This window comes from Theobroma umbraticum, unplaced genomic scaffold (genome assembly GCF_002168275.2).
Source record: "Theobroma umbraticum cultivar Fairchild unplaced genomic scaffold, ASM216827v3 scaffold_44.0, whole genome shotgun sequence".
In the NCBI taxonomy this organism is placed as follows: Eukaryota; Viridiplantae; Streptophyta; class Magnoliopsida; order Malvales; family Malvaceae; genus Theobroma; species Theobroma umbraticum.
In genome coordinates, this window is record NW_018397255.1 from 6,155,474 (window position 1) to 6,179,716 (window position 24,243).

Sequence of the window (24,243 nt, forward strand, 5' to 3'; positions counted from 1 at the left end):
CAAAAAAAAAAAAAAAACAGTTTAATTTAACATATAGGGGTACACTTCAAGTTGAAATATTGCTCATAGAATTCCACTATTCTTACTACATAAGTAATTACACAGAGAGAAAGAGAGAGAAGAAAGAGAACACTTCAAGTTGAAATATTGCTCATGAACTCGGAATAATACATTACCATGATTTCAAAGGAAATGACTGGCCATCAAAAGCTGTGGCTTCTCCTTGTCTTCTTCAACCTCCATTGAAGCTTCAGCTTTTATTTCTTCAACCCTCTTATCCCAAATGTTATCTATTAGCTTCCAAGTTTCATCACCGATGGTTTGAGTCTGTACAAATAAAAAGGAAAATTAACACACACACACACACACATACACACAGAGTATTTGCATAAATGAAAAATATGATAAAATAGTCTTTCCAACTTGCCTCCATGGGACGTGGTGCACCAAAAGTTGCAAACCCAGCATTTCCAGGTGCAAATGTAACCCTCCCCGGAAGTGTGATCCCGTGGATTCCCCATCGCCCAGCATAAATTAGGGCCCCATATTCATCAACTGGATTAACAGTGGGCTATACAATGGGCAAAAGCATCAATCATACAATCAGCAAACGGAATGCAAAATAATTGCATCATCAAAACTAGTAAACTGGTAGTCATAAAACAATAAGCATTCTAGCATTTAAACTGTACTTCTGTAGGTCAAAAATATAACTCTAACAAATACTGCTTGAATTCAATACAATCATATCAAAACCAAATTTCCAGTCCAATTTAATACCAATGAACTGTTCCAAGCAATTCAAAGGTCATTTTCATATTCAAGAAAATTGTCATGGATTCTCCATGTATTTCTGTCAGATTTAATTAAATTGATTTTCCCTTGCATGACTACCATCTGAAGAGACTATCATGTTAATCTTGCATACTTCCACAATACAGTCAATGGAGATACAACTTCTAAAACTAGTCTCATGCAGAGTAATCATGTCCAATGACCCGTTAATAACCAAGCAATTCAAAAGTCAGTTTCATAGTCAAGAAAATTGTCATGGATTCTCCATGTATTTCTATCAGATGTAATTAAATAGATTTTCCCTTATATGACTGCCATCTGATCTTATTAAGAAACTATCATGTTAATCTTGCATACCTCCAAGAGATATAAAATTAATGGTGACAGAACTTATAAAACTAGTCTCGTGCAAAGTAATCACATCCGATGACTGGTTATTAACAGGCTGTGCCTCGGAAGAACACTTCAATTTGAAAACCAAAGCAAGCAGATAAAGAACAATTTACAGAATATCTGTCAATATCAATAATTGCAAATGTTTATGAATTTCCACATTGGATTCATTAATGCAAAGAAAACATGGCAGCTTCCCCAATGAAGAAGCTACACACTGAAGCCAGGACAACCAACATCATAGAGTAATAATTATTCAATATTCAGATAAAGAGTTTTTTTCTTTTTTTTTTTTAAGTTTTCCCTAAATATGTCATTCTTTGGCTCAAAAGCTACCTGAGATATTCGTGGTGCTCTATTGTATATGTCCCAAATTTCCTCAGCTTTGATCTTTCCCGTTTCAAGCAAAATATCTGCAAAATGTAAAGATAGAATCAAGTAAAAAAGTGTTTTACTACACATAGTTCATATTTCAATCCAAAACTAAGGTAGCAAAATCTCAACTTTCTTAGTACATTTAAGCTAATTGAAGTAATGGCGTCAGACCGACAATTTTACGCAAAAGATGAATTAGTTTGAAGAAATCAATTATATCAAACACAATAACCTGTAATTGTCTCTACAGCCGAATGGAACTCTCTCAGCACAGATGCACATTTTTCCACAGAAAAACGCATGTATTCATCACGGAGTGCTTCAAGTTTTGCAGCAAGCTGTACAAACATGATGAAGATGAAGATACTTACACAATCTATGTTAACTCAAGATCTTCACGAAATGCTATAGAGGTTTAACAGCCGCACGCTGAAAACATACATTGGCACTAGATCATTTTGATTTCGGTAGAAAGCCTTCCCAAAAGCTGTCATCCCTGTCTGCAAAATTAAAAACTCTGCAAGCCTTGAAGCTTCTAATGTAGCTTTTGCCGAGATCCAACACATGTGTCAACCCAAACATCTCCTCCTCGATTACTCTTGCTGCAAATTTGAGCTACAGTCAGCCATACCATACTTACCATATTAGCGGGGGGGGGGGGGGGGGGGAAATGGATATCATATAAAACAGATGCCTAACAGATGCAAAGTATTCTTACTGGAGTTCTCAAGATTATATTTGATAACATATAACATCAGACGGTTAGAGGCATACATCTAGTTGCAAGGGGCCTCAATTAAGTAGGTTAAAGATGAGGGAACAGGCTAATATAATTGATATGATTAAACTTCATTATTTCTTTCACCCAAATGTCTCAATGATGTTTTAAGAATAAATCCTTCACTTAATGAGTTGCACCTTCTTTTCAAAGGTATAGAGCTCTAATTCTGAGGTCCCAAGCTTACATTTGAAAATGAGAGACACAAAGTGTCCACATTAGAACCTTCACTTTCTAGGCCAGATTTTTTACCCTTCTTTTACACACCAAAGGGGAAAGCAATAATGTGAATTTCAAATACACAGAATTTCACAGAAACCAACGACATGAAAAATAAACATCATCTCACTCTCAAGTAAACTAATCAAAAACTCAGTTATGAGGAGAATAGAAAAACATTTTCACTACTTACGAGCACATGCACGCACTATAGAGTTTATATAATCTGATTTTCTCAAGAAAACCTTGCCCGAAAATTCAGCATAGTGCATATTTGACTGGCTACGGATAGACTTTATATCTGTCTGTAGGAGATAAACATGAAAATTTGATTATTAAAAATGTGAAAATATAGGAAGATATAAGAGAAGCAAATGATACTACAACTACATCAATTGATTATATATTATTGCAGAGACCTCTGTAAATGGGCGATAGGGATCTGGAAAGTAGCATGCAAGAACTGCAACAGCTGCTTCTCGGTATGCCAATCTCAGCTTCAATTCCTCTGGTATTTCTGTACTATCTTCTTGGCCTGTTTCAAATGTGCCCTTTTGCTGAAGTTTAAAACAATGAACAGAGTGAGAAGTGACAATCAATATGCTGAACCAATAAAGGCATATATAAGAAATGCAAAACTAACCCTCTTCAAAGCCTCTAGAAGTTCTTCCCGTCCAATGTAATCAAGATCTTTTCTGGCAGTCAAAATTCCAGCCTCATTCCTGTCATCTCAGTTTAGGAAACATTAGCTCTCTCCCCTGATGTTAAGTGGAAAAAAGCAAAAGCAAGAAACTATAAGTATAGCGTTATTTACAGTATATTTTGGAGCTCTGCCCCAGTAAAGTCTTCTGTAAGCACTGCAACTTCCTCCAGGAGAGCCTCTTTCTCCTCCTCAGAGCGAAAAAATTTATTTCTAGCATGGACCTGTGAGGCACAAAAATAAAATCATATAATAATCGATACAAATCATGCATGAGAACATTATAGGCTTCTCATTATAAACACATTAAACAAATACCTTCAATATGGCCAATCTACCATCTTTAGATGGCAACCCAACTCTTATTATCTTGTCAAACCGGCCCTTTCTCAGGAGAGCAGGATCAAGAATATCCAGTCTATTTGTTGCACCTATAACTAACACCTGACAAGGCCAAATTTAGCAGTTGAATCAGAAAAACTCCTCTTCAATCCAAGTGAATACATAAATTAATACCTGTGATGTGGAAACTTTAAATCCATCCATCTCAGTCAGTATCTGAAGCAGACCCTGTTCCCTTTCTGCACCACCCTATACAAAAAAATTAAATGTACAAAGCCATACACAATGAAGTCAGGGGAAGATGACAACCAATAGGTGAGAAAGATAAGGCTAAGTCAGGATCCTAATATGACTACAGGGCTTTATTGCCACATCTATCACAAGAAAAGTTTCAGATTAATTTGACATAACAAAAATGACAAAGGTTCACAAAGGAATTTGTATGGCAATCCAATTGAATTAAGACGCCTAATGAGCCTTTTAGTTGGTTGGAGAGAATATGTACAAAAGATTCCACTGCAAAGGTCTACAATGATATTCACATGTCAGTATGATATCCCAAATCAAGAAGTTGCGACATAAGTCCAGGGATACATACATACACAAGTATGTGTAATGTACGTATAGTTATATGTTTGTGTGAAAATACACATACATATGGGTCCAATCACCCTTCCAACTTCCAGCTTACTTGGAAATTTGGGCGTTTGACAGGAAAGGGGGCAAGAATGCATCAGAGGTAAAGGCAAATAGAGTAAGAGATATCATCCAGTAGTTTGTTTGAGAAGAATAGAAGCATGGTAAGGGTTTACATAGCATTATCTTAAACTTTTCACAACTATTACACAAAAAGGAAAACAAAAGAAAATCAAAACTAAAGAATCATAGGTTCCCCATAGATGACCCACCCATATAGATTCGCCTTAAACAGCAAAATATTGCCCAACATAATTTTTATCAGCATAATGTTCGTATACATTAATTATCAATTTAAGTAAATGTTGCAATGAAAAAGTCCCAAAGCATTGTCAAGACACTTGCCTAGCCCTAAAGCACAGTGCAAATAAATTAACACACATGCCTGATGTGCTTTTTTTTAAGGCAAAAGGTGCATGAAAAGCTCATCTAACTTCATTGTCCCTTTGTTCCTTGAGGTTTTAATTTCTTAGAATTAACTTTAAAAAATGGTAATATACTCAAGCCACAACTTTTCATTGAAAATGGAAGAAAAGGAAACATTAGCAAATTCTGTCTCATTAATTATGGTAATGCTTGATCTTTGGTACACATTAAATCTTGTAATGAAACAAACTCGTTAGCAAAATCATATATTTTAAGATTATTAGAATTGATAAGAGAATTTTCTTTGTTTTATGTATATAGTAAGTATTATTTAGAAATTAGTCCTTACTTCACTCGAGCAAACCCTTTTTTTGCACTTTCTGCCTTGAGTAATATGAGGGTACCAGTAGCCGGATTGTGCCTTGCCCTTTGACAACAGTAATCCATCTTTAAAGTTCTAAACTTTTTTTATTTTCAATCTATTCTAAGCTGAATTCTGGGAGAGTTTTCTGACAGGAAGTTCTAGTACAGCTTTGCAGGTAAAAGGTTCAGCAAAGTCAAACAAAGGTAAAACTTAACACTCCAAAGCAAGGATGAAACAATCCAGATGGGTGATGGATACGTGTGCAACTCTTTCTTTATCATTCTTTTTCCTCTTCCAGCAGCAGGCAGCTGGGACTGGTTGGGAATCAGAAATTTTTAGAGCATTACCCAAAGTGGAAAAAGAAGAGTGATGATGCAGCTTGCTAAGCCAATTTAAAGGTCAAAAACCTAAGCTCAAGAAAAATTTTATAATTTCTATTTGGAAGTTTTGAGACTTAGTTTGAGATTGACAGTGACTTCTGAGATTGTTGGGAGAAGTTAATTATGTTTTCTTTATATATATTTTTCAGATATCTAGCATGCAGGAGCTTGCAGCATCTCAAATTCAAGAAAAGTCCAGAATCAATATCTTTTAGAACGTATTTTGATTATAGGGACAAAAGGCGGGTCTTACTATTGTTACCTTTTAACGTTTCTATTGATTACACAGATGAATAACTACTGTAGCTAAAAAGTACAAGTCTTGGCCTTTTGATTTTATTACCATTTAAGGGTTCTGGTCGCTCAAGTTGAAAAAAAAGGCCCCCCACCCACACCCCCAAGGTTTTTTCCAAATGATATAGAAATAATGATAATAAAGGTAACTTGTCTATTGGCCAAAAATAAAGGTGAATTATCTTACACCGCCAATATCAGGTCCACCACGTTTGCTACCGATAGCATCGATCTCATCAATAAAAATTATTGAAGGCGCAAATGATCTGGCATTAGCAAACAGGTCCTTCACACGTGATGCTGCGACGCCAACGAACATCTGGCAAGTTAAATCTCGAGGTCAGCCAGATCTCTAGTTCCACCAGTTTCAGATGCAAATCACATTAAAAAAGAAATAAATACAATATGGATAAAGGCAAATCAAAATTCAAGATTACACACAGAATAAAAGACTTGTCTTGAAAAATTCTAGGCCATTAGGGAGGCAACATGAAAACTGTTAATAAACAATGCACTAAACCATGACATCTTAAAGGAGTAGCAGATATCAAGGCGCATTTTCTTTCACAGACTATCTAGGAATCACACATTGAGACAAGGCTCAAATAAATGCCCTCAGTTGCAACATTATGCATGCGTAAACGAGAAAATAAAAGCATAAGGGAGAGTCCAGGGTCAGTGCAAAGAGTCTTGGATGACAAAACTAAGGCATGGATTGAAGTTGAGAGAACATCCATCAGACCATATTCAAAATTTCCCTACCTGTGACCCTTTAAAATAAATAAAGAACCATAATTAACAGCAACACAAGTATGAAGTAAATGAGCTGAAAAAGAATGAGTGACAAGTTTCAAGGAAAAAAAAGGCAATTAAAGCTTCTTTTCCAATTTCACTTGATTTAAGGCCATAGTTTCCCAAAGATGTTTAGGATAAAGCCTAAAATTAAAGCATCCAAAAAATCCAGAAGACAACGTTGATAAATTGAAAGCAATGAGAATTTGGTGAAGAAACCAGCCCTCACCTCTACAAAATCAGTGCCATTTGCTGCAAAGAATGGTAGTCCTGCTTCACCAGCAATAGCTTTGGCCAGCAGTGTTTTACCAGTCCCGGGAGGCCCATGGAGCAGAACACCTTTTGGGCAATAGATACCTTTATTTTGGAACTCATCATCATTTTTTAAAATTCGTACAATCTCTTGTAGTTCTCTCTTTATATATTCTTGACCAGCAAAATCATCAAAAGTAACACCAGTTCTTTCCTCCGCTGATATAAATTTTGCCCTGGTTATAAAGAAGTAAAGTTAGAACCCTGGTAGAATGATTAGTTACCAACAACCTTTCAAACTATATTCACAACATAATCGCCTAAACTCCTTTTGACCCAGTCAAGAAAACACTTGTGAAAAGAATGTAGGCATCAGTAATTATTCATGAAAGCGTTGACTTTGTATAAGATAGAAACTCTTTTTTTTGGTGGACTATACAAGTCGAAATATTAGAATTCAGAACTCTGCAATCATCATTGAGATTATAATTAGAATGATTACTCACAAACAATTATTGAGATTATAACAATGATTAAGTAAATTGCAAACAGCAGCAAATGTAGCAGAGATGGTATCGGTGATGATATTAATATGCAAAGAATCATGTTTATTACTATAGACAAACACAAACAATGCAATTACTTTACAAAATCGAAAATTTGATAAAATTCCCACGAAATACTAAACAGAAATGAGAGTGACGACGAATACACATCAGCATTTAATATTATAAAACAAAAGGATAAAGAAAAAAAGAACAAAGAAAACAAGAATAGGTATTTTAAACCAATAAAAGGAATTGGAGAACTACATAATCATCTGTTTTTAATATTCTTTTCAAATTCTATGAGCAAAGGTTATAACACAATCAAGACTTTCTGTTCCACACTTATTGGGCACTTCAAATTTTTAGAGGTATCATAGTGTCTGACACTAGATCCCATGACAAATGTTAACAGGGCAAGGGCAAGAGAGGCACACAAGTGAAAAACATATTCTTGAGCAAAATCACATATATCGTGAGGTTGACAAAAAGGGTTTAAGAGACCAGATTGTTGATGGAAATTAGACTTTCTTATGATGCTCTAAAACTTGTCATTACACATATGCCAGGGTGTAAAAGACTAAAAAAGTAAGTTAACTTTTTATATATGCAATTCTTAAGGTTAACTCGTTTGAATCAATGAGAAAACTCCAAGCTTTTTAATAAATTAGCTGACCTGTAAATAAGTACATGTGTAAGCTATCCATGCACACAAACTCATTTATGCAACATTAATTAAAATTATACTATTAAATTAAATTTTAATAGAATTTTCATGCATATGATAATAATTAAGTGAAACAATTTTAATCTAGTTTCTAGCCAAATTAAAGATCACTTCTTGGAGGCTGCACATGCTACTCTTTTTTTCATTTTGGTAATATTTTAAACTTAATCTTCCAAATCATAATAAAATTTTATGTAGAAAATATATTAGACATCAAGCAAGCATCACGACTAAAGTCATTGAGCTCAACACTGGTGAAAAAAAAAGGTCATTGAGCTCAATGACATTTTAGCCACTTGCCCCTGTAACTATGGTCGGGTTTCACTCACTCAATCTACTCATGACTTGACAAAACATAAAGGCCAGCAGTCTTAGGCGTAATAAATTCACCAGCAAACAAAGCAGATATTAATCAACTAGATAAATCGCACTTCTTCTAGACAGCAATAGAGAAAAAGCGCACCTAATGTTGATCCCAGTCATACATAATAGAAATACTAACTTAGTAATATCATTAGCTATCCAATAAAACAAAAGCAAAACAGTTAATCAACAACCAACCCACTGGGAAATCATTGTTTACATACCGGCTCTTGCCTAATGATCCAAGGGCACGGCGCTTGAGTGGTTCCCTAATTTTTTTGCTAGGAGCTCCCAAATCACAGGGTATTAGCTTTGCATAAATGGGCCTCATCAAATTATCAATCCAGAGATATAATGCAATTGACAAGGCAAGTCGCATAGACCATATAACCGCAGTCGCAATAGTGGAGTAAACTTCTGCAGGTACCGTGTCAACATTCAGGACATCAACATTCACAATTTGCTCGTGAAGCTTTTTCCAAACATCATTCCAACAATCAATGGGCATGCGGTCAACCACATGGCGCCGAAAAATTATTTCGTTCTTTGAATTTCCCCCTCCTCTATCCATTTTCCTATCTTTGTAGTATGGCAAAATCACTGCAGGATACTCAGCAGAGTTCAGGGAAAGAAAAAAGAATAACAAGTAGCTAGAGACTTTGTCAATCTGCATGATGATGCAAAAAGGATGTGATAAAGCTAACCATAGCCAATCCAGTGAAAGTTTGAGCTAAACTCAATTACTGGACCCAAAATTCCAAGTCTATCTGGAGAAGCATTATTGTCCTACGTAAACTCGGCTCAGACATAATAACACTACTCTAGCTGCCAATTTGGATCCATCATAATCGACCCAAGCAACAAGTCAAAGTCAAGATCATTCTCAAGCTCCAATTAAAATTGTATATTATTTATATAAGGTAAGAATGTAAGTATGAAAATAGATATTATAATTCATTTTCATATGTATATTACATATAAAATTCATTAAAATAAAGTTAAAATTTTCAAAAGCTCAATTAGGCTCATAAGCAAGCCCAAGCAGAGTGTTCAAAAACTCAAACTCAGCTCAACCTGTTGATTGAGCTTAAGCTTGACTCAACAAAGGAATGAGCCAAGCTCAAGTATTCCTTGAGTTACCAAGCTCAAGTATTCCTTGAGTTAAGTCTGAATAGTTCACAAGTGGCTTGACTCACTTACACCCTTTGATGCAACCAGCATGGACGAGAAACCAAGTTGACAAATAGGATTTAGGTCAAGCACTGAGAATAAGAACATCAAGCAGAACAAACATCTTTAGGATGCAAAAATATGGAAAAACATAACAAATAGCCAACTGAAAGATCAATGTCTAAATCCAAATACACATTCCAAGAACTCATGGAGATACTTCAGGGTACCAATCTAGGATATTTAGGTACACTTTAATAAACTACTTCGAGTATCAGAATTGCTAAGATCAAGGTGCAATATAATTTGAGTATTGAACATTCAGATCACTTCATCCCATATACTCAATAAGCAAACTTGACTGCCACAACCTAATACCAACCCTAGAGTACGCAAAACTAAAAAATTGTATGAGGCTTGTTAACAGAGATAAAAAAACAGTATGCCTGAGTCTAGCTGGAAACAATCAACCAACTCTTACAAACATTAAAGGGTACTCCTAATTTAGATGCTATTTTCTTGCTCTCTCTCTCATCCTGGTTCAGAGTAAACAAAATGATATCCGAGTTCTTTGAAGAGCAGTTGGGCTGATGGCACTACCACTGGAGTTCATTTGGTTTTAGGACACTGCATCTGTTCTTCAATCTTCTTTAGTGATGTGCTAAAATTTTAAAATTGAAGAAATGAGCAACAATAGCAGTCGAACGACAAATAATCATTGTGCTGCACCACCATTCCGTAATATAATCCACCAATCTAGGTCACCAGTACTGCACTAAAAAGAACTGAGGACACACAGCTAAGCGTGTATGATACCAAACATATTGCTCTATCCCAATCCTTGGATTAACATGTATGAGCTCATATTTTGCAATCACTCTAAATAGACTCCCAAAAAGGAGTCACAGAAACCTTTCACAATGTGTGGATAGCAAAAGTTAACACTTGATTCTGAAATCAGTTACAAAATAACAAAAAATACGAATATACACAGGTATAATAATCTTAGCCTACTATTTCATGGAAATGCCAGCAATTAGCCCTTCACATACTTTTGCATCTAAGACAGCCTGAATAAGACCTCTCATAGTCAACAGCTATAGCAGTTATAAGTAAAAAATGCATTATGAAATAACCCCTACATTATCAAATAGATCAAAGATAATAAGCCTTTAAATTTGGTCAGATAATTATGATTTCATTTTACTGTGAAGTGCAAGCCAAAAGCCACAATAAAAAAAGCTGTAAACAGGTAAACAAACACCAGAGATTAAGTTGCTAGCAAAGAGAAAAAGATTTAACATAAGATAAAACAAGTTTAACTTTCTTACCTGATATTGTCTGACCATAATTTGAATACTCCATAAATTGGACATTGTTAGAGTTAAGAAGTCCCATAAAGTCACTAAAGTCAATTCTATGTGAACTCTCAGGATCCCACTCTGTCCCCTTCAACTTTCCACGCATCGTCAACAGGGCTCTGCTCCAACAGGAAGCCATGACAAGCTGTCTCTCTAGCTGCAAGTCGGCCTTCCTTTCAAACTCTTCCAGTTTATTTATTCTTTGTCTCTCTGCATCCTTTAATTTCTGGAATATAATTGAAATTAACAAAGGTTAGAAGGCAAGCAAAACCCACAGGCTAATCAGCCATTTGCAAATCAGTGGCCATCCTAAAAGAGAATAAGGATGCAATCCATGATCCTGCCTCCTGAAACTGCAAACTCTGGAAGAAGATAATGCCCACATCTTAAATATAAATTCAAGCAAGTTTCAGTTACGCTTTTACAATTAAAAACAAAAATTCTATAAGATAAGAGTGATTATACTTACAAAGTTCAGATAACAGAAAGTAGCATCATATTAATAGATAGCAATAAGAAAAGCACCTATAGCTGAAGTGGCAGACTAAATTTAAACTCTGCTATACCAGTTTCACTGTTGCTACAGATCTAATTAAAGAACTTATGAATTCTTTTTCCATGTTTTCAAAGAAAATGAGTCCTATATACACAGAAAGATTTAGCCCATTTATGCAAATTACAGCTCCTTAGATGTAATACTGGCTATTCTTAGATTAAATCTACAGAAGTATCTATGATAACAAAGCATGAAACTTCATAGTATATCAATTGTAACAATTAAAAACTGCACAAATTGATGAATCATCCCACATGTATGAAATTGTCAAGCATTTTATAGTCGATAACAAACTAAACAACATATTTGGATTCTCCACTTGGCATCAAATACCATTAAACCTACGTGCCCATATATCAGGAACCGTTTGGCTGTTGCTTATGCAACTTGTTTTTTGCGTCATCAAACATTAGGAAAATGCAATACGATTTGTTGTTACTTTTCCTTCGAACATTTACTAAAAATGTAGTATCGCATGTTGTCGTTTTCCTAATTAACTTTTTGCTCAGTTGCTTCAAAATCACTAAAAAGTAAAAGATAATAGCAAGAACCAAAATCATAATATAAAAATTGAGCAAATAGTTAAAACTGTAATACACCTAAACATAATCGTTCCATATGAATGTAAAATGATGCATTTTATCAATCACAAAAGTTAAGTCATTCAAGATACTTCATTTGCCCTTTGCTTTCGAGAACAAAATGCAACAACCAATCAGAGTGAAGGTTTTCCATTTCCACTTCCCGCACCCCACATTATTTTCTCATCGAACAAACAGGCTATCACATTAGTGGATAAAAAAAATTGAAAACAAGTGAAAGAAAAATAGAAAAAAAAAAAAGAGAACCTCGAATAATTGAGTGGACTCGGCATCTTCTTCTTCTACAGTATTGGAACCGACAACCGAGTAGGAACTCGAACTGGACATGGAAGCATTGGAAGCAGTAATGGTGAGATTTTTGCGTTTAATAAAGGTTAATTTAGGGTTGAAAGCGTTTTTAAAGGATTTATTGGGAGAAAAAGAATAGGGGAATTTAATGAGAAGAGTTTTAGATGAGAAGCAAAATATTGTTGGAGCTTCAATGAAAGTAATTGGTTTGGATAGATAAGAATTCATTTTCCTGTTCTATCATCGAAAGGAAAAGGAAAATATTTTCTCTGCTACACTTTCTAGTGCGGGAAAACGCAGGAGAAAATGTTGGAATTTATCTGTGCCTGCTTGCCTCGTCAAGGCATGCTGGGAGCTGGAGTTTCTGTGTGGGTTTTGGAGAGGAAAGCCGAACGCTGCGTTTCGGGATAGAATGCAGTAGAGCCAGAAAATCGGCACGTTTGCTAAAAACAAATGAAAAGGGCCAAGGGCTTGGTTAAAAAAAGGGTGGCGTTGGACTGTTGTCGGTTCAAGTTTTGGGCAAAACCTTTAAGGTCCGATGAAATTTTCGGGGCGAGCACCAAATAAAGATTTGTTTGGTCCAAGAAGGCTGCACCTGTTCCAAATTAGGTTAACAGTAAACCTAGTATATAAAAAAGTTTTTAAATTATTTAAAAATTTAAAATAAATTTTTATATTTTTATTATATTTAATCAAATTTTTATATTTTTTATTTTTAATCAAATAAATATTTTTATTTTTATTTTTAATCAAATAAAATTTTATAATTAATCGATTTAATTAAAATATTATTTTTCATTCTATGTCACGTGACGTTTACATGACATACTAACTTATTATATTTAATAATAATATGATATATTGATATATTATAATTGATAATAACGTAACATATCAATTTGATATGATAATATAATCATGTAATATTTTTTATTTTTTACGTTAACAGTATATCAATAACATATATATAAAGTAATAAGTTATATTTTAATTAATAATAATTAATTAATTATTAATTATAAAAATTTATTTAATTTAAAATAAAAATATAAGAATTGGATTGGAAATAAAGATTTATTTAATTTTTTCTAAATAGTTTAGGATGTATTGTTGAGGACTTTTGTGTGCCCAAATCAAATAATGAGGTGGAATATGATGCATTGGAAGAGAAAAGCAATTGGCGTAAGAGGAAGAGACAGAGGGGGAGGAAAGCGAAGAAGCAGACAAGAAAGGGAAAAGGAAAGAATTTCAATTGTCCGAATTCAGAAGTTCCGATGTTTAGTGCATCTATGTCAGATGAGGATGTTCAGGGTAGGAATATGGTTTTGCACAGACAGACCGAGGAGGTGTTGAACTTGAGATTTTTGCTAAACATGGTCTCATATTGTGATGACAACCAGCTTTTTGACCATCTCGTAAGAGTGGAATAATTTTTAATTTTTTAATTAATTGGTGGATATGTGTTGCGTTATCTATTTGTGCTTCTGATTGGCATGGGATGCCGATTTCATATGTTTGGGTGACTTGTGGAGTGGAAGGTGCTTGATTTGGTGAGATGTTTGGGGAATTGTGTTTTGTATACAGCTGGTTTATAACATAGTTAGGGACAGCAATGATGAGGGTTATTTTCTTAAAATTATTTCAAACGCGTGTTGATTTAGGAGACTAAATTGACTAATTGTGATGAACGAATTTTCTGGAGGCTTTAAGACTCTGATTCGGTGGAGTGGTTGAGGAAGTTAAGTTGTCTCTAGACATGCGTAGAAAGGACAACATTGTAAAGTGTTAATTGTATTGTTGCAGGAGACATTAATACCTGATGCAAGTGATGGAATTTTGATGCTCTTGTATGTTTCTTTGCGCGGTGGTTGGTGATTGCTTTTGAAAATGTGTTTGGCAGTTTCCCGGTACAAGGATGATACAATCTGGAAGTTTTTTCTTGGTAGCAGGGTCGCAAATCTAATTCTACGCTGTGCCTTAGGGTATCTTCTCTCCGCTGGATTTGGATTCTTAGTGTTGTTTTTGATGGCTAGGGATATGGAAATTGCTGTTTTAAGGACTATGGTGTTTGTATCATGTGTTTTCCTCCTTATCTTGGGCAGTCCTCTTATATAACCGGTCTCTTTTCATGACTGGGTTTTATGTTAAGCTTTTTGTATCATTTTGTTATATTTATATAATAATCTTTGAGTATGAGCCAGACTTAATTTTTTTCTAATTTAAAAATTATTATAAAGTTTTTATAAAAAATAATATTTTTTATAATTAAGCTAAAATTATTTGATAAATTTTTTTTATAAGTTATTTTTTATAAATTATAACTTTAGTTAAAATTATTATAAAAGGTATTTTTTAAAAAAATTATATTATAATTATTTTTAATTGAAGATATTTTTGAAATAAAAATAAAAATTTTCTTGTATTTAAAAAAAAAAGAAGAAAAAGCTCATCATAGGACCTTTTTTAAAAGCTAGTTTTTTTAAAAAAAATATTTTTTTAAGAGTTTTTCAAAAATTTATATTTAACTTGATTTTTATTTTTAAGAGATAGATAAGTTAAAAAAAAAATCAAACCAAACGAATACTAAGAAAAAAATTATAGCTTTTTGTATCAAATTGTAGATTTTGATCTCTCTTTTTTATTTCAATAAATTAAATTTATGCATTTTTATTAAAAAATGATAAATATATTAATTTAACGGGTCAATGTTAAATTGATAATATAAATAATTAAATTTTGAGAAGTTTTAAAATTTTAATTAATTAAACACATGATAATATACATAACAAATTGATTTTTAATATTTTTTAGAAAATATTTATTTGAATGATTTGTAAGTTTTTAATGAACCAAGCATATGAGATGTAGCTTGTGTTATCAATTTATTGATACGGACATTAGAAGGAATTAAAAATTCATAATTTGGTCAAATGCAGGTCCGAATCCGTACCTGGGCCGTCCCAAAATGAGTAATTATTTTAATTTTTTTATTTATGAAATATTAATTTATTTTAATTATGTAATACTCATTATCGATAGAAATATTATTTGGGGGGTTAAAGCGTAGGTGAGAGTCGGTTTGGAAATTCAAGTCCAACCCAACCCCGACTTCTCACTGTCCTCGAGCCAAGCTCGATTAGATTAGGTGCAAACTTTTATTGTTAATTTAATCGATTTTCAAAGGATATATTCGTGGACATAACGATTTCGAAAGGCAGAAAGGGATGCGGGAGATCTGCTAGGAATGGTAAACTACAGAGGCTCTTCTCTTATGAGAACCTCTTTAACATCCAAATTTCTTTCTAGGAAGCAATCTCCTACGGCCATTGCTCTTTACATAATCTTCCTCTTTGCGTTTTCAATCGTCATTTTCCTCTTCAACGCTGGCAACATCGTGGAAGATAAACAAAACCCAATTATCTCTCACGAATCTCACTCCCAATCCCAATCCCAATCCCAATCTCAATCTCAACTTCTACAGGTGTGGTTTTAATATTTCTCCTGTTTCTGTTAATGGCCGGTTATATTTGAGGCTTTTGAAGAAACGGGTCATTGTCTTTTTACACTATCTGAAAGTATATAAATAAATTCGCAGGCATCTAGCCGTTATTATTATAAAGTGTACGATTTGTGTTAGAATACCATGATGCGTTGTTAACAAAAAAAACAAAAAGAATTCAAGGGCAAATTGTCTCTATAATTTCCTCTTGAGTTTTGTAGGTAGCTGATGAAGAACTTTGGGGTGCTCCTTCTAGCCATGGTTTACGTCCATGTGTCAAGCCTACAAGCAGATATAAAGGTAAAATCTAAAATATCTTGGTTGCTATCTCACTCCTGCAATCTCTCCTACAAATTTATTATTGTTACTCTGTTGGAAGACTACCCTTTTTTTTTTTTGGAGCATTTGTTTTGTTTAGCATACTCTTTTACCCAGTGTGCAGTTGTTTATTTGTTTGTTTATCTGTTTGCTGTCTCCAATTGTGTTTTTCTCTGATTCCATTTGTGCAATGTCAGCTGCACAAGGGTCCGGCCACTATTTAACAGTGAAAAGCAATGGGGGCTTGAATCAAATGCGCACTGGTGTATGTTTACTTATATCTATTTCTTTGTTTTCTTTTTCTTTTTCCTTTTGGCCTGCTTTTTCCATATGTATGTCTAACTACTTCCAGAGCACATGCTATGATTTTATAGAATTGAAAATTGCCTTCATGGTTAAGATAGATTTTCCCACCTGGCATTGAATTTTTTTCTTCTTTAAGGGGTTTATGTCATAGATAATTGTGGACCTCTTCTTGCATATTAAACTTGTAGCTAGTGTTACGATGTGCGTCTCGTAGAGGTGAGAAATATTTTTTAGGGAAACTTGTTTCCTTTCTGCCCCTTACACAGGAGGAAGGTAATAGCATTTCCTTCTATCAGTTCAGCCCCTAATTCTTTTACTTCCAAAAAAGCATAAATTAAGAATGTATCAACTATATGGTTTTTGTGGGGATGCTTGCTTCATTATAGGAGTGACAAATGTTTGAACAAAAACTTCATGCCTTTACAACTACATGACAAAATTTTAACTTCAAGTTCTAAATAAAAATTCAAAGTGGACCCTTTTTTTGCCATCTCTCGATGATCCACAAGGGTATTTAATTAGTAACTCTGACTTATTATAAACAATGATTTTATCAATTTCAGTTGAAGACAGTGGAGCTTTTTGCCCAGAGTAAATCAATTGTTATTGCTGATATGAAATGGTTTAAACCTTTTAAGTTAGAGTTAAGAATTGCATCGTTTGTACTCTTTAAGTAAAATGCATATCAGTTTTTACAGCTTTAAGAAGGGTTGGAGGTCTATACTTGTTGCTGTGGAAAGCTTTCAACAGTTTATGTGTAGAAAACGGATTTCTTCATGTTGTTTAACCTATTGAATAACTTGAATATGTACTTGATTAAGTTTGTTTTTTAGCTCTACAATTCATAGTTGTTTTTGAGTTTTTGCATTCAAGTTTCATGCATGCTGCCTTACTCTTGCCTTGTTGTTTCATTGACCAAAAATTCAGTAACTGTTTTCTTGTAGATATCAGACATGGTGGCTGTGGCACACATAATGAACGCAACCTTAGTCATTCCACAGCTGGATAAACGGTCCTTCTGGCAAGACTCAAGGTATTTTCATTTGTTTCTAGCTTAAGTCCAACAAGTTTGTAATATTATTTGTCTTCATTTCTGTCCTGTTATTACTTAAGGTCTCTTATCATGAATTTTATGGAACAGTACGTTTTCTGATATATTTGATGAGCTTCATTTCATCAAAACTTTACAAGGAGATGTGAGGATTATCAGGGAGCTTCCCAAGGAACTGGAGCTTGTTCCTCGGGCCCGAAAGCACTTTACTTCCTGGTCTAGCATGGGTTACTACAAAGAAATGATGCAGCTTTGGGAGGACCATCAGGTATATAAACCATGTTTGTTGCTATACTTGTTGGAACTTTATGTTTTAGTTGAGGCCTTACTTTTAGATACCCTGCAACTGAGATTTGTGACATGGTTGATCTACATATAATTATGTCCTGCTATTTGTCCTAATTAACATTTGTCAAAATATGATTTCTATTTTGTTTAATGCAGTTTTTATACCAATAAGAAAGGAGAACATTTTATATACTGAAATCATTTATATGTAGTTTAATAATAAGGTTTAGTTGCCCAAATTATAATAAATAAATTCTTAAACTGGATGCGCTTTTCTAAAATTTGCATGATGCATATTCATTCAGAATAACATCCTTTAGGTACTAAGGGAACCAAGAACGCATGAGTTGGGACTAACATTGCAAAATGAATTGTCTTAAAATGGACTTCAGTAGTCCCTAAGTTCAGGTGGCCTGCACTAATGGCAGTACCTTATTATATCTATGTTAGACTGCTGCTAGAATCTTCTTATACCATTGATGATGATTGAATAAATGTGATGCCTCTATGTGATCCGATCATCAAATTTTAGCCTCTTTCTCTTATAAAATAAAGTAAAACCTAGTTTTGAATCCAAGGATGCTGATCGAGCAACATTTGCAGGTAATCCATGTTGTTAAATCAGATTCTCGACTTGCAAACAACGATCTTCCTCTTGACCTACAGAGGTTGAGATGCCGTGCTTTATATCATGCACTCCACTTCTCTCCCCCCATTCAGAGCTTAGGAAAGGTAAGTTGCTCCTCTTTGGTGTTGCTGCCCCTGTTGCTGTAGTGCCCAAACACATGCATGCACATGAACAAAAAGGCATGTGAAACTTGTAGGATGCAGCAAGAATTTAAAACTTTATAACAAATTCATTGTGTAATGCTAGAATACAATTGAGCCCAACACATATTCATGTTTAATTTCATTATTGATACATTTAGGAGGTCTCCTATGGGGCTTCCCTTTAGATTAGGTTCTGAGTATGCGTGACGGTGACACCACAGAAGCTGGTAGATCGGCTGAGAATGCGGAGTGGAAGATACATTGCACTTCACTTAAGATATGAGAAAGACATGCTAGCTTTTACTGGTTGTACATATGGTCTGACTGATGCAGAAGCTGAAGAGCTGAGAATAATGAGGTGAGAACCTACCCTTTGTGCTCTTGCATTTACTTACAGGCATAGCAGTATCCTTTTCTCCTCCATTTATTCAAATGGGCTAGTTTCAAACAAAAAGAACTCCCTACCTATGCCTATTAAAGTAGTCCAGTTCAATGAGGATATAGACCTCTGCCTTGACCCTCTCCTTGTTCATGTGCTCTGGTTATTGTTTTATCAATTACTGGCAATATGATAAACATGATCAATCCCCAGTATTTGCAAAACATAGAAAAGAGATTTTACCAATTAAACCTCATGGAGTAAACTAACCTTCTAATAATTTCAATTTGCTGACTTCATTTTTGTATTTAATTCTTCAAAGTTTCAGAAAATGTTAGCTAGTTTCTCCTTCCCTTGATGTGTCTACTAACAGAATGTATATGCATTTTTAGTTAAAGATTATTGAAGATTGGGCAAGAATGTGACTTTTTGACCAAGTATTAACATGAGAGAAGTGAACTTTTTGGTGTTTATGTGCTAGCTTACACTAGATTTTTTAAAATATCTTTCCAGGGATAACACAAAGCATTGGAAGATTAAAGAGATAAACTCGACTGAACAGAGACTAGGTGGCTTTTGTCCGCTAACTCCGAAGGAAGTTGGAATATTTCTTCAAGCTGTTGGTTATCCTCCATCAACATTAATTTATGTTGCATCTGGTGAAATTTATGGTGGTGATGCTCGCCTTTTAGAGCTTATGTCTCATTTCCCAAATCTAGTTTTCAAGGTTGGTGAGTCTTATCTTAGCTTAGTTTCATATTTATAATAGTTTGGTGTTGCATAAATCTGCCATGAGAATGAGGTTCCTTCATGACTTGGTGGATTAGTTGTCTTCCTGAATTGGTGGTTTTGTTCATGACAGGAACAACTGGCTACAGAGAAAGAGTTGAAAGCATTTGCTAAGCATGCCTCTCAAAGTGCTGCACTAGATTACATTATTTCCATAGAAAGCGACGTGTTTGTTCCATCTTATTCAGGTAACATGGCACGAGCTGTTGAGGGGCACCGCAGATTCTTAGGTCATCGGAAGACAATCACCCCAGACAGGTAAAAAATAGTAAAGATATTATTATTTTTTGTTCTTTTAAAGGCTGCCCACATATTTCAATAAGCATGTGAACTATGCATCTTTGACTTCAATCTAATTTGGAGTTACCCTAGGTCCTCTATATGTTCTGCTTTTATGTTGAATCCCAAAATGTGAGTTAAGGCAATTCATTGGTCCAATTTTCTTTTCTGGCTCTTCAATTTAGAAAGATGCTAGGAGTGAGCAGTGGAGTCTTCCACAGGAATTAATCTCTGTCGATGTAGTTTGTCTACTTTGGTTCTGGTGTCCGATAAAAAATATTCTCTTGGAAAAGAAACATGTCTTGCTGGTTTTCTCTTAATACAAGGTCATATGAACTTTAATGATGGCTTTTTAACTTCTTTCATGGAAATACTTTGTATCATAATGAGTGATACCCTATAAATACTTTATTCCATTATCCTTTTTCCCTGAGAAAATATCATGCTTATAAGCAGTTTGTGCTCTTATCTCAAGGATGTTATTGCTTTGCAGGAAAGGACTTGTCAGGCTTTTTGATGAGTTAGAAGGTGGACAGCACAGAGAAGCATCCTCATTCTCGTACCTTGTACGGCAGATACACAAGAACAGGTGGCTGTCTTGCAACTACCAACTCTCTGTTCTTCATAAATTAAACCCATTTGTGCACTATTTCTGTTAAGGACCTTACACAAGTACATTATAATGTACCAAATTAAGTAGTACTTAATTGCTAAGGGATAGCATATTAAAAATTGGAAGTATCTTATTTCATTGTCCAATGGAAGGGCATAATTCTGAATGAATTTTGACATAGTTTGTTTGTATTTATGTCGCAGACAAGGAGCTCCAAGAAAAAGAAAAGGTCCTTCGCCTGGAATCAAAGGCAAAGCACGTTATAGAACTGAAGAATCCTTCTATGAAAATCCGTACCCTGAGTGTATATGTAGTTCAAAGGCTGTATAAAATGGTTAAAAACTAATTTGGCTTCACATCCGCAGTATGAACTCAGGGTTGCTTGAACCAAAGGATGTCAGTTTGAGTGGGTATGTTAACCAAGACCAATCTGGAAGGTGCCATGTATATACCTGCATGAAGCAACGGCTGGCTGACCCAAAGTTGTAGAAGCATAACTCAAATTATATTGCCAGATAGCCTTCTTCCTACAGTTACCTGGCATAATGTCGAAGTTACTCTACAGCTAATTCAATTTTTTGGGCAGCCCCCATTTCCCCCTTTCCCCTTATGGGATGCGCATTCCTCTAGCAGGTAAAGCTTTTAGTATCATTTTTTTTCCAAGGAAGTTCACATTTTAGTCAGTGAATTTCTTTGGAGATAATAATTTTTTTTCCTTTTCATACTTTAAACACATGATGATAGTGACATGTATAATTAGAAAACAAACAAGAGCCAAGCATGATTGTAATGTAATTTAATCGTTTAATAATTAATACGCACAATTTATGTATTTTACCGCCTTTCCCAGGTGCTCTCCCCACCATGTCCACATCCCCACTATACCATTTTCATCATCCCTAGTACTTTCTGCTTATAACAATTTATCCTTTCCGTTTACTATACCATTCTCTCTCTCTCTTTTTTTTTTTTTCATATTGATCTTGACTTCTTGGTTATTTAACTACATTAATTTAAAATCAATATATTTTAATTTCTTTTTATCAATCAATGAGCTTCGATTTATGTACCTTTCTCAAAGACATCTTTGGTAAAATTTATACTTTTATTGTATGGTAGAGATAATTTGAGTGAAGTATAACTGTTTAATGGGGTGACAATAAGTAAGCTGAATGTCTCTGATATACTGTGCTTCGCAAACAATGCAGGTTAAATTCAGTATTAGCAATCACTTATCCAAGGATGCCATTGACTATATAGTACATTCATTTGGATTTTTGAGATTCCTTTCCAATTACTTCACGACTATCAATATTCTGACATTCTTACATCAAGAAGATTGGGGTTTCCATTTTAACAAACAATCCAAAGATGAAACGCTTGTTGGATCCTATATATGAGAAAGATAGGCAAAGATAAGTCCATATAGAAACTTGCAACGCCACACACCCACCAATACAATCTTTTAGAAATTTAGAAATAGAAGAAGCCATGTGAATTATAAATTTATGATCGACCAAGTCATTCAACTACAAAATCTTGATGAACTTTTGCATAGCATTTGAAAATTTAGCTTCCTGGACAATGGCATGTTATTTCTTATTTGTCCATAAGAGTATCCCTATCTAAGGGGATATCCAAACATAAGTAAGGCTAAAGCTACTATTAATTTGATTCCAGAAAATTACAATTTAAGAGTTCAAGCGTCATGTTTGATGATGGCACTCCATTGAATCACACACCATCTGCACAGCCCAACCTTGTAATTTTGATCACTTTAATACATCCATGAAGTCTTAAAAAGACTTTGACATAGCATTTCCCCTTTCTCACAGTAACAGTTTCCAATCTATGGAAATTCAGACACAACAAGCAATGGGCAAGGGCCTCTCACCTCACCTCTTATTGTACATCTTGACTTCCAAGAAGAAAAATTAGCACTCAAAGTGATGCATTTAATAAATTAGTCATTAATCCAAAAGGATCCCAGAGATCTTTCAGGATGATTGAGATCTATGTGCTAAAGCTTCACGTTCAAGACGACGCTGTTCTCGCTGAAACAAAACCAAATAAAAACCCCAAGCCTTAAGTTTGAAACCAAACATATGCCATGTACGTGCAGTAAGTATTTGATGACAATATGCATCCAATGTGCAACTCTAGTTGAGTGATAATCACAATGGCTAAGCACAAAAACTTACTAAAAGGGGCCAGATTAGCGAAGCTGCAGTCCACCAAGACACCAATGCACATATCACATTCAAAATTTAGTACATGTTTGATAGTTTGAAACATTATTTTGCCTATTGAAAGGTTCTATAACTTTATTATGGTACTATTGAACCTTGATATAACATCATATACAATGTAATAGGTAACTGCAGAAAGACAGATTCTGCAAAACAAAAGATAACTTTACTCAAGTACACAGAGAAAACATTGAGTATAGATGCACATGTACTTCACACAGATTGAGAGTGTGTATTTTTCTGCATGCTTTAGTTCCTCATATATCATATGACTACCTCTGATTACATCCTATATATTTGCAAACATCCTCAAGCAAACAATATGACTGTGATAAAGTAAAAACCTTTTCGACCTCCCCAAAAAGAATAAAATAAGACAGCAGCAATAATTGCCCATATTAGTTTGTCATCCCACTTTTATCTCTCAGATCCTAAGCCAACGAAAACAATGTCCAAGAAAAGAAGATAAAAGGAGTAAAATAAGGTGATTCGGAGTTCTCAGAATTAACCTAACTCTTGGATGACAGAACCCTGCTATTTTTAAATAAGTATTACTCCTTGGACAAGCATAACAATTTATGATTTGTCGTATGACTGAATCTCTCCAAAGATGACCAGTATGGATTAGTTCTTGAGCAGTTCATATCAATGATGCTTCAGTCATTTTTCATTCATGCATTGGTAACAGATTAAATATAAACCATTACAAGGTTATGCTGATAAAATACAAACTCCTGTACAATTCATTTCTCCTTTATCGAGAATGCTCTTTAAAAAGGGCTTTTATAGTCATTCATAATCTCTTAGTGGCAAATAAACTACCAGTTATTTGATGTTTAGCGCTTGAAAGAAAATTTTAACTATGTTGTTTGAGCGGAAAATTTCCATTTTGTATGTGTACAGCATTGGGCTCATATTTGTACTTGAGACCAACTCCAAAGTCTAAAGGAACATAAGACCCCCCACTCACCCCCCCAACATGCAGACTGCACATCTTTGTTAGTGTAAGCTGAAGACCTAAGCGTGAAGCCAGTTTTGGAGCAGCTAATAACAATTTGAGATGCAACAAAATGGAAGAAGAGGTTGCAAGCTATAGTTGGTCCAAATTTGGGGGTGGTTCGACACTGTTAAGAATGGAAAGCCTTGAAAGTCAAAAACAGAGGAAAAACAGGTCCTAAATCATCATCAAGGCTTAGCATAGAAAAATGGGTAAATTAGTCCAATATCCTAATAAAGTAACAAATTACAATTTGAATGCTCCGTGATGCAAAGGAAATGGATGAAGAAAATGACTTCAGATTGATAGTAAACGTTATAGAATACTGCTAAACCATTCCTATCTC

General features: G+C 34.5%; 3 protein-coding genes across 4 annotated transcripts in view; 1 reads left to right on the forward strand and 2 right to left on the reverse strand.

Annotated features, from left to right (window-relative positions):
- EMB3144 (AAA-type ATPase family protein) overlaps positions 1–12,761 on the reverse strand; it is a 13,173-nt gene extending 412 nt beyond the window's left edge. The window contains 17 exon segments of the mRNA XM_089782394.1: positions 177–327; positions 428–571; positions 1,525–1,601; positions 1,796–1,901; positions 1,992–2,133; positions 2,135–2,165; positions 2,754–2,865; positions 2,980–3,117; positions 3,204–3,282; positions 3,375–3,484; positions 3,579–3,704; positions 3,777–3,851; positions 5,890–6,021; positions 6,724–6,982; positions 8,606–8,981; positions 10,883–11,138; positions 12,317–12,761. Coding sequence (XP_089638520.1) covers positions 184–327; positions 428–571; positions 1,525–1,601; positions 1,796–1,901; positions 1,992–2,133; positions 2,135–2,165; positions 2,754–2,865; positions 2,980–3,117; positions 3,204–3,282; positions 3,375–3,484; positions 3,579–3,704; positions 3,777–3,851; positions 5,890–6,021; positions 6,724–6,982; positions 8,606–8,981; positions 10,883–11,138; positions 12,317–12,586 — 2,577 coding nt within the window. The 5' untranslated portion in view covers positions 12,587–12,761 and the 3' untranslated portion in view covers positions 177–183.
- Positions 12,762–15,424: 2,663 nt separating this feature from the next.
- Positions 15,425–21,483, forward strand: LOC110409849 (O-fucosyltransferase family protein). Its single transcript, XM_021419339.2, has 11 exons — positions 15,425–15,839; positions 16,079–16,157; positions 16,373–16,440; positions 17,426–17,514; positions 17,623–17,800; positions 18,424–18,552; positions 18,813–18,949; positions 19,484–19,697; positions 19,833–20,017; positions 20,532–20,627; positions 20,855–21,483. The coding sequence occupies exons 1-11, from the start codon at positions 15,603–15,605 to the stop codon at positions 20,979–20,981; spliced, it is 1,539 nt and encodes a 512-aa protein (XP_021275014.1). The 5' UTR covers positions 15,425–15,602; the 3' UTR covers positions 20,982–21,483.
- A 423-nt stretch (positions 21,484–21,906) lies between these two features.
- Positions 21,907–24,243, reverse strand: part of LOC110409215 (uncharacterized) — a 3,089-nt gene continuing 752 nt past the window's right edge. The window contains exon 3 of one of the 2 annotated variants that reach the window (XM_021418489.1): positions 21,907–22,705. In XM_021418489.1, the coding sequence (XP_021274164.1) occupies positions 22,649–22,705 (57 nt within the window). In that variant the 3' untranslated portion in view covers positions 21,907–22,648. The remainder of the gene's footprint in view (positions 22,706–24,243) is intronic. The other variant, XM_021418488.2, reaches the window with a different exon arrangement.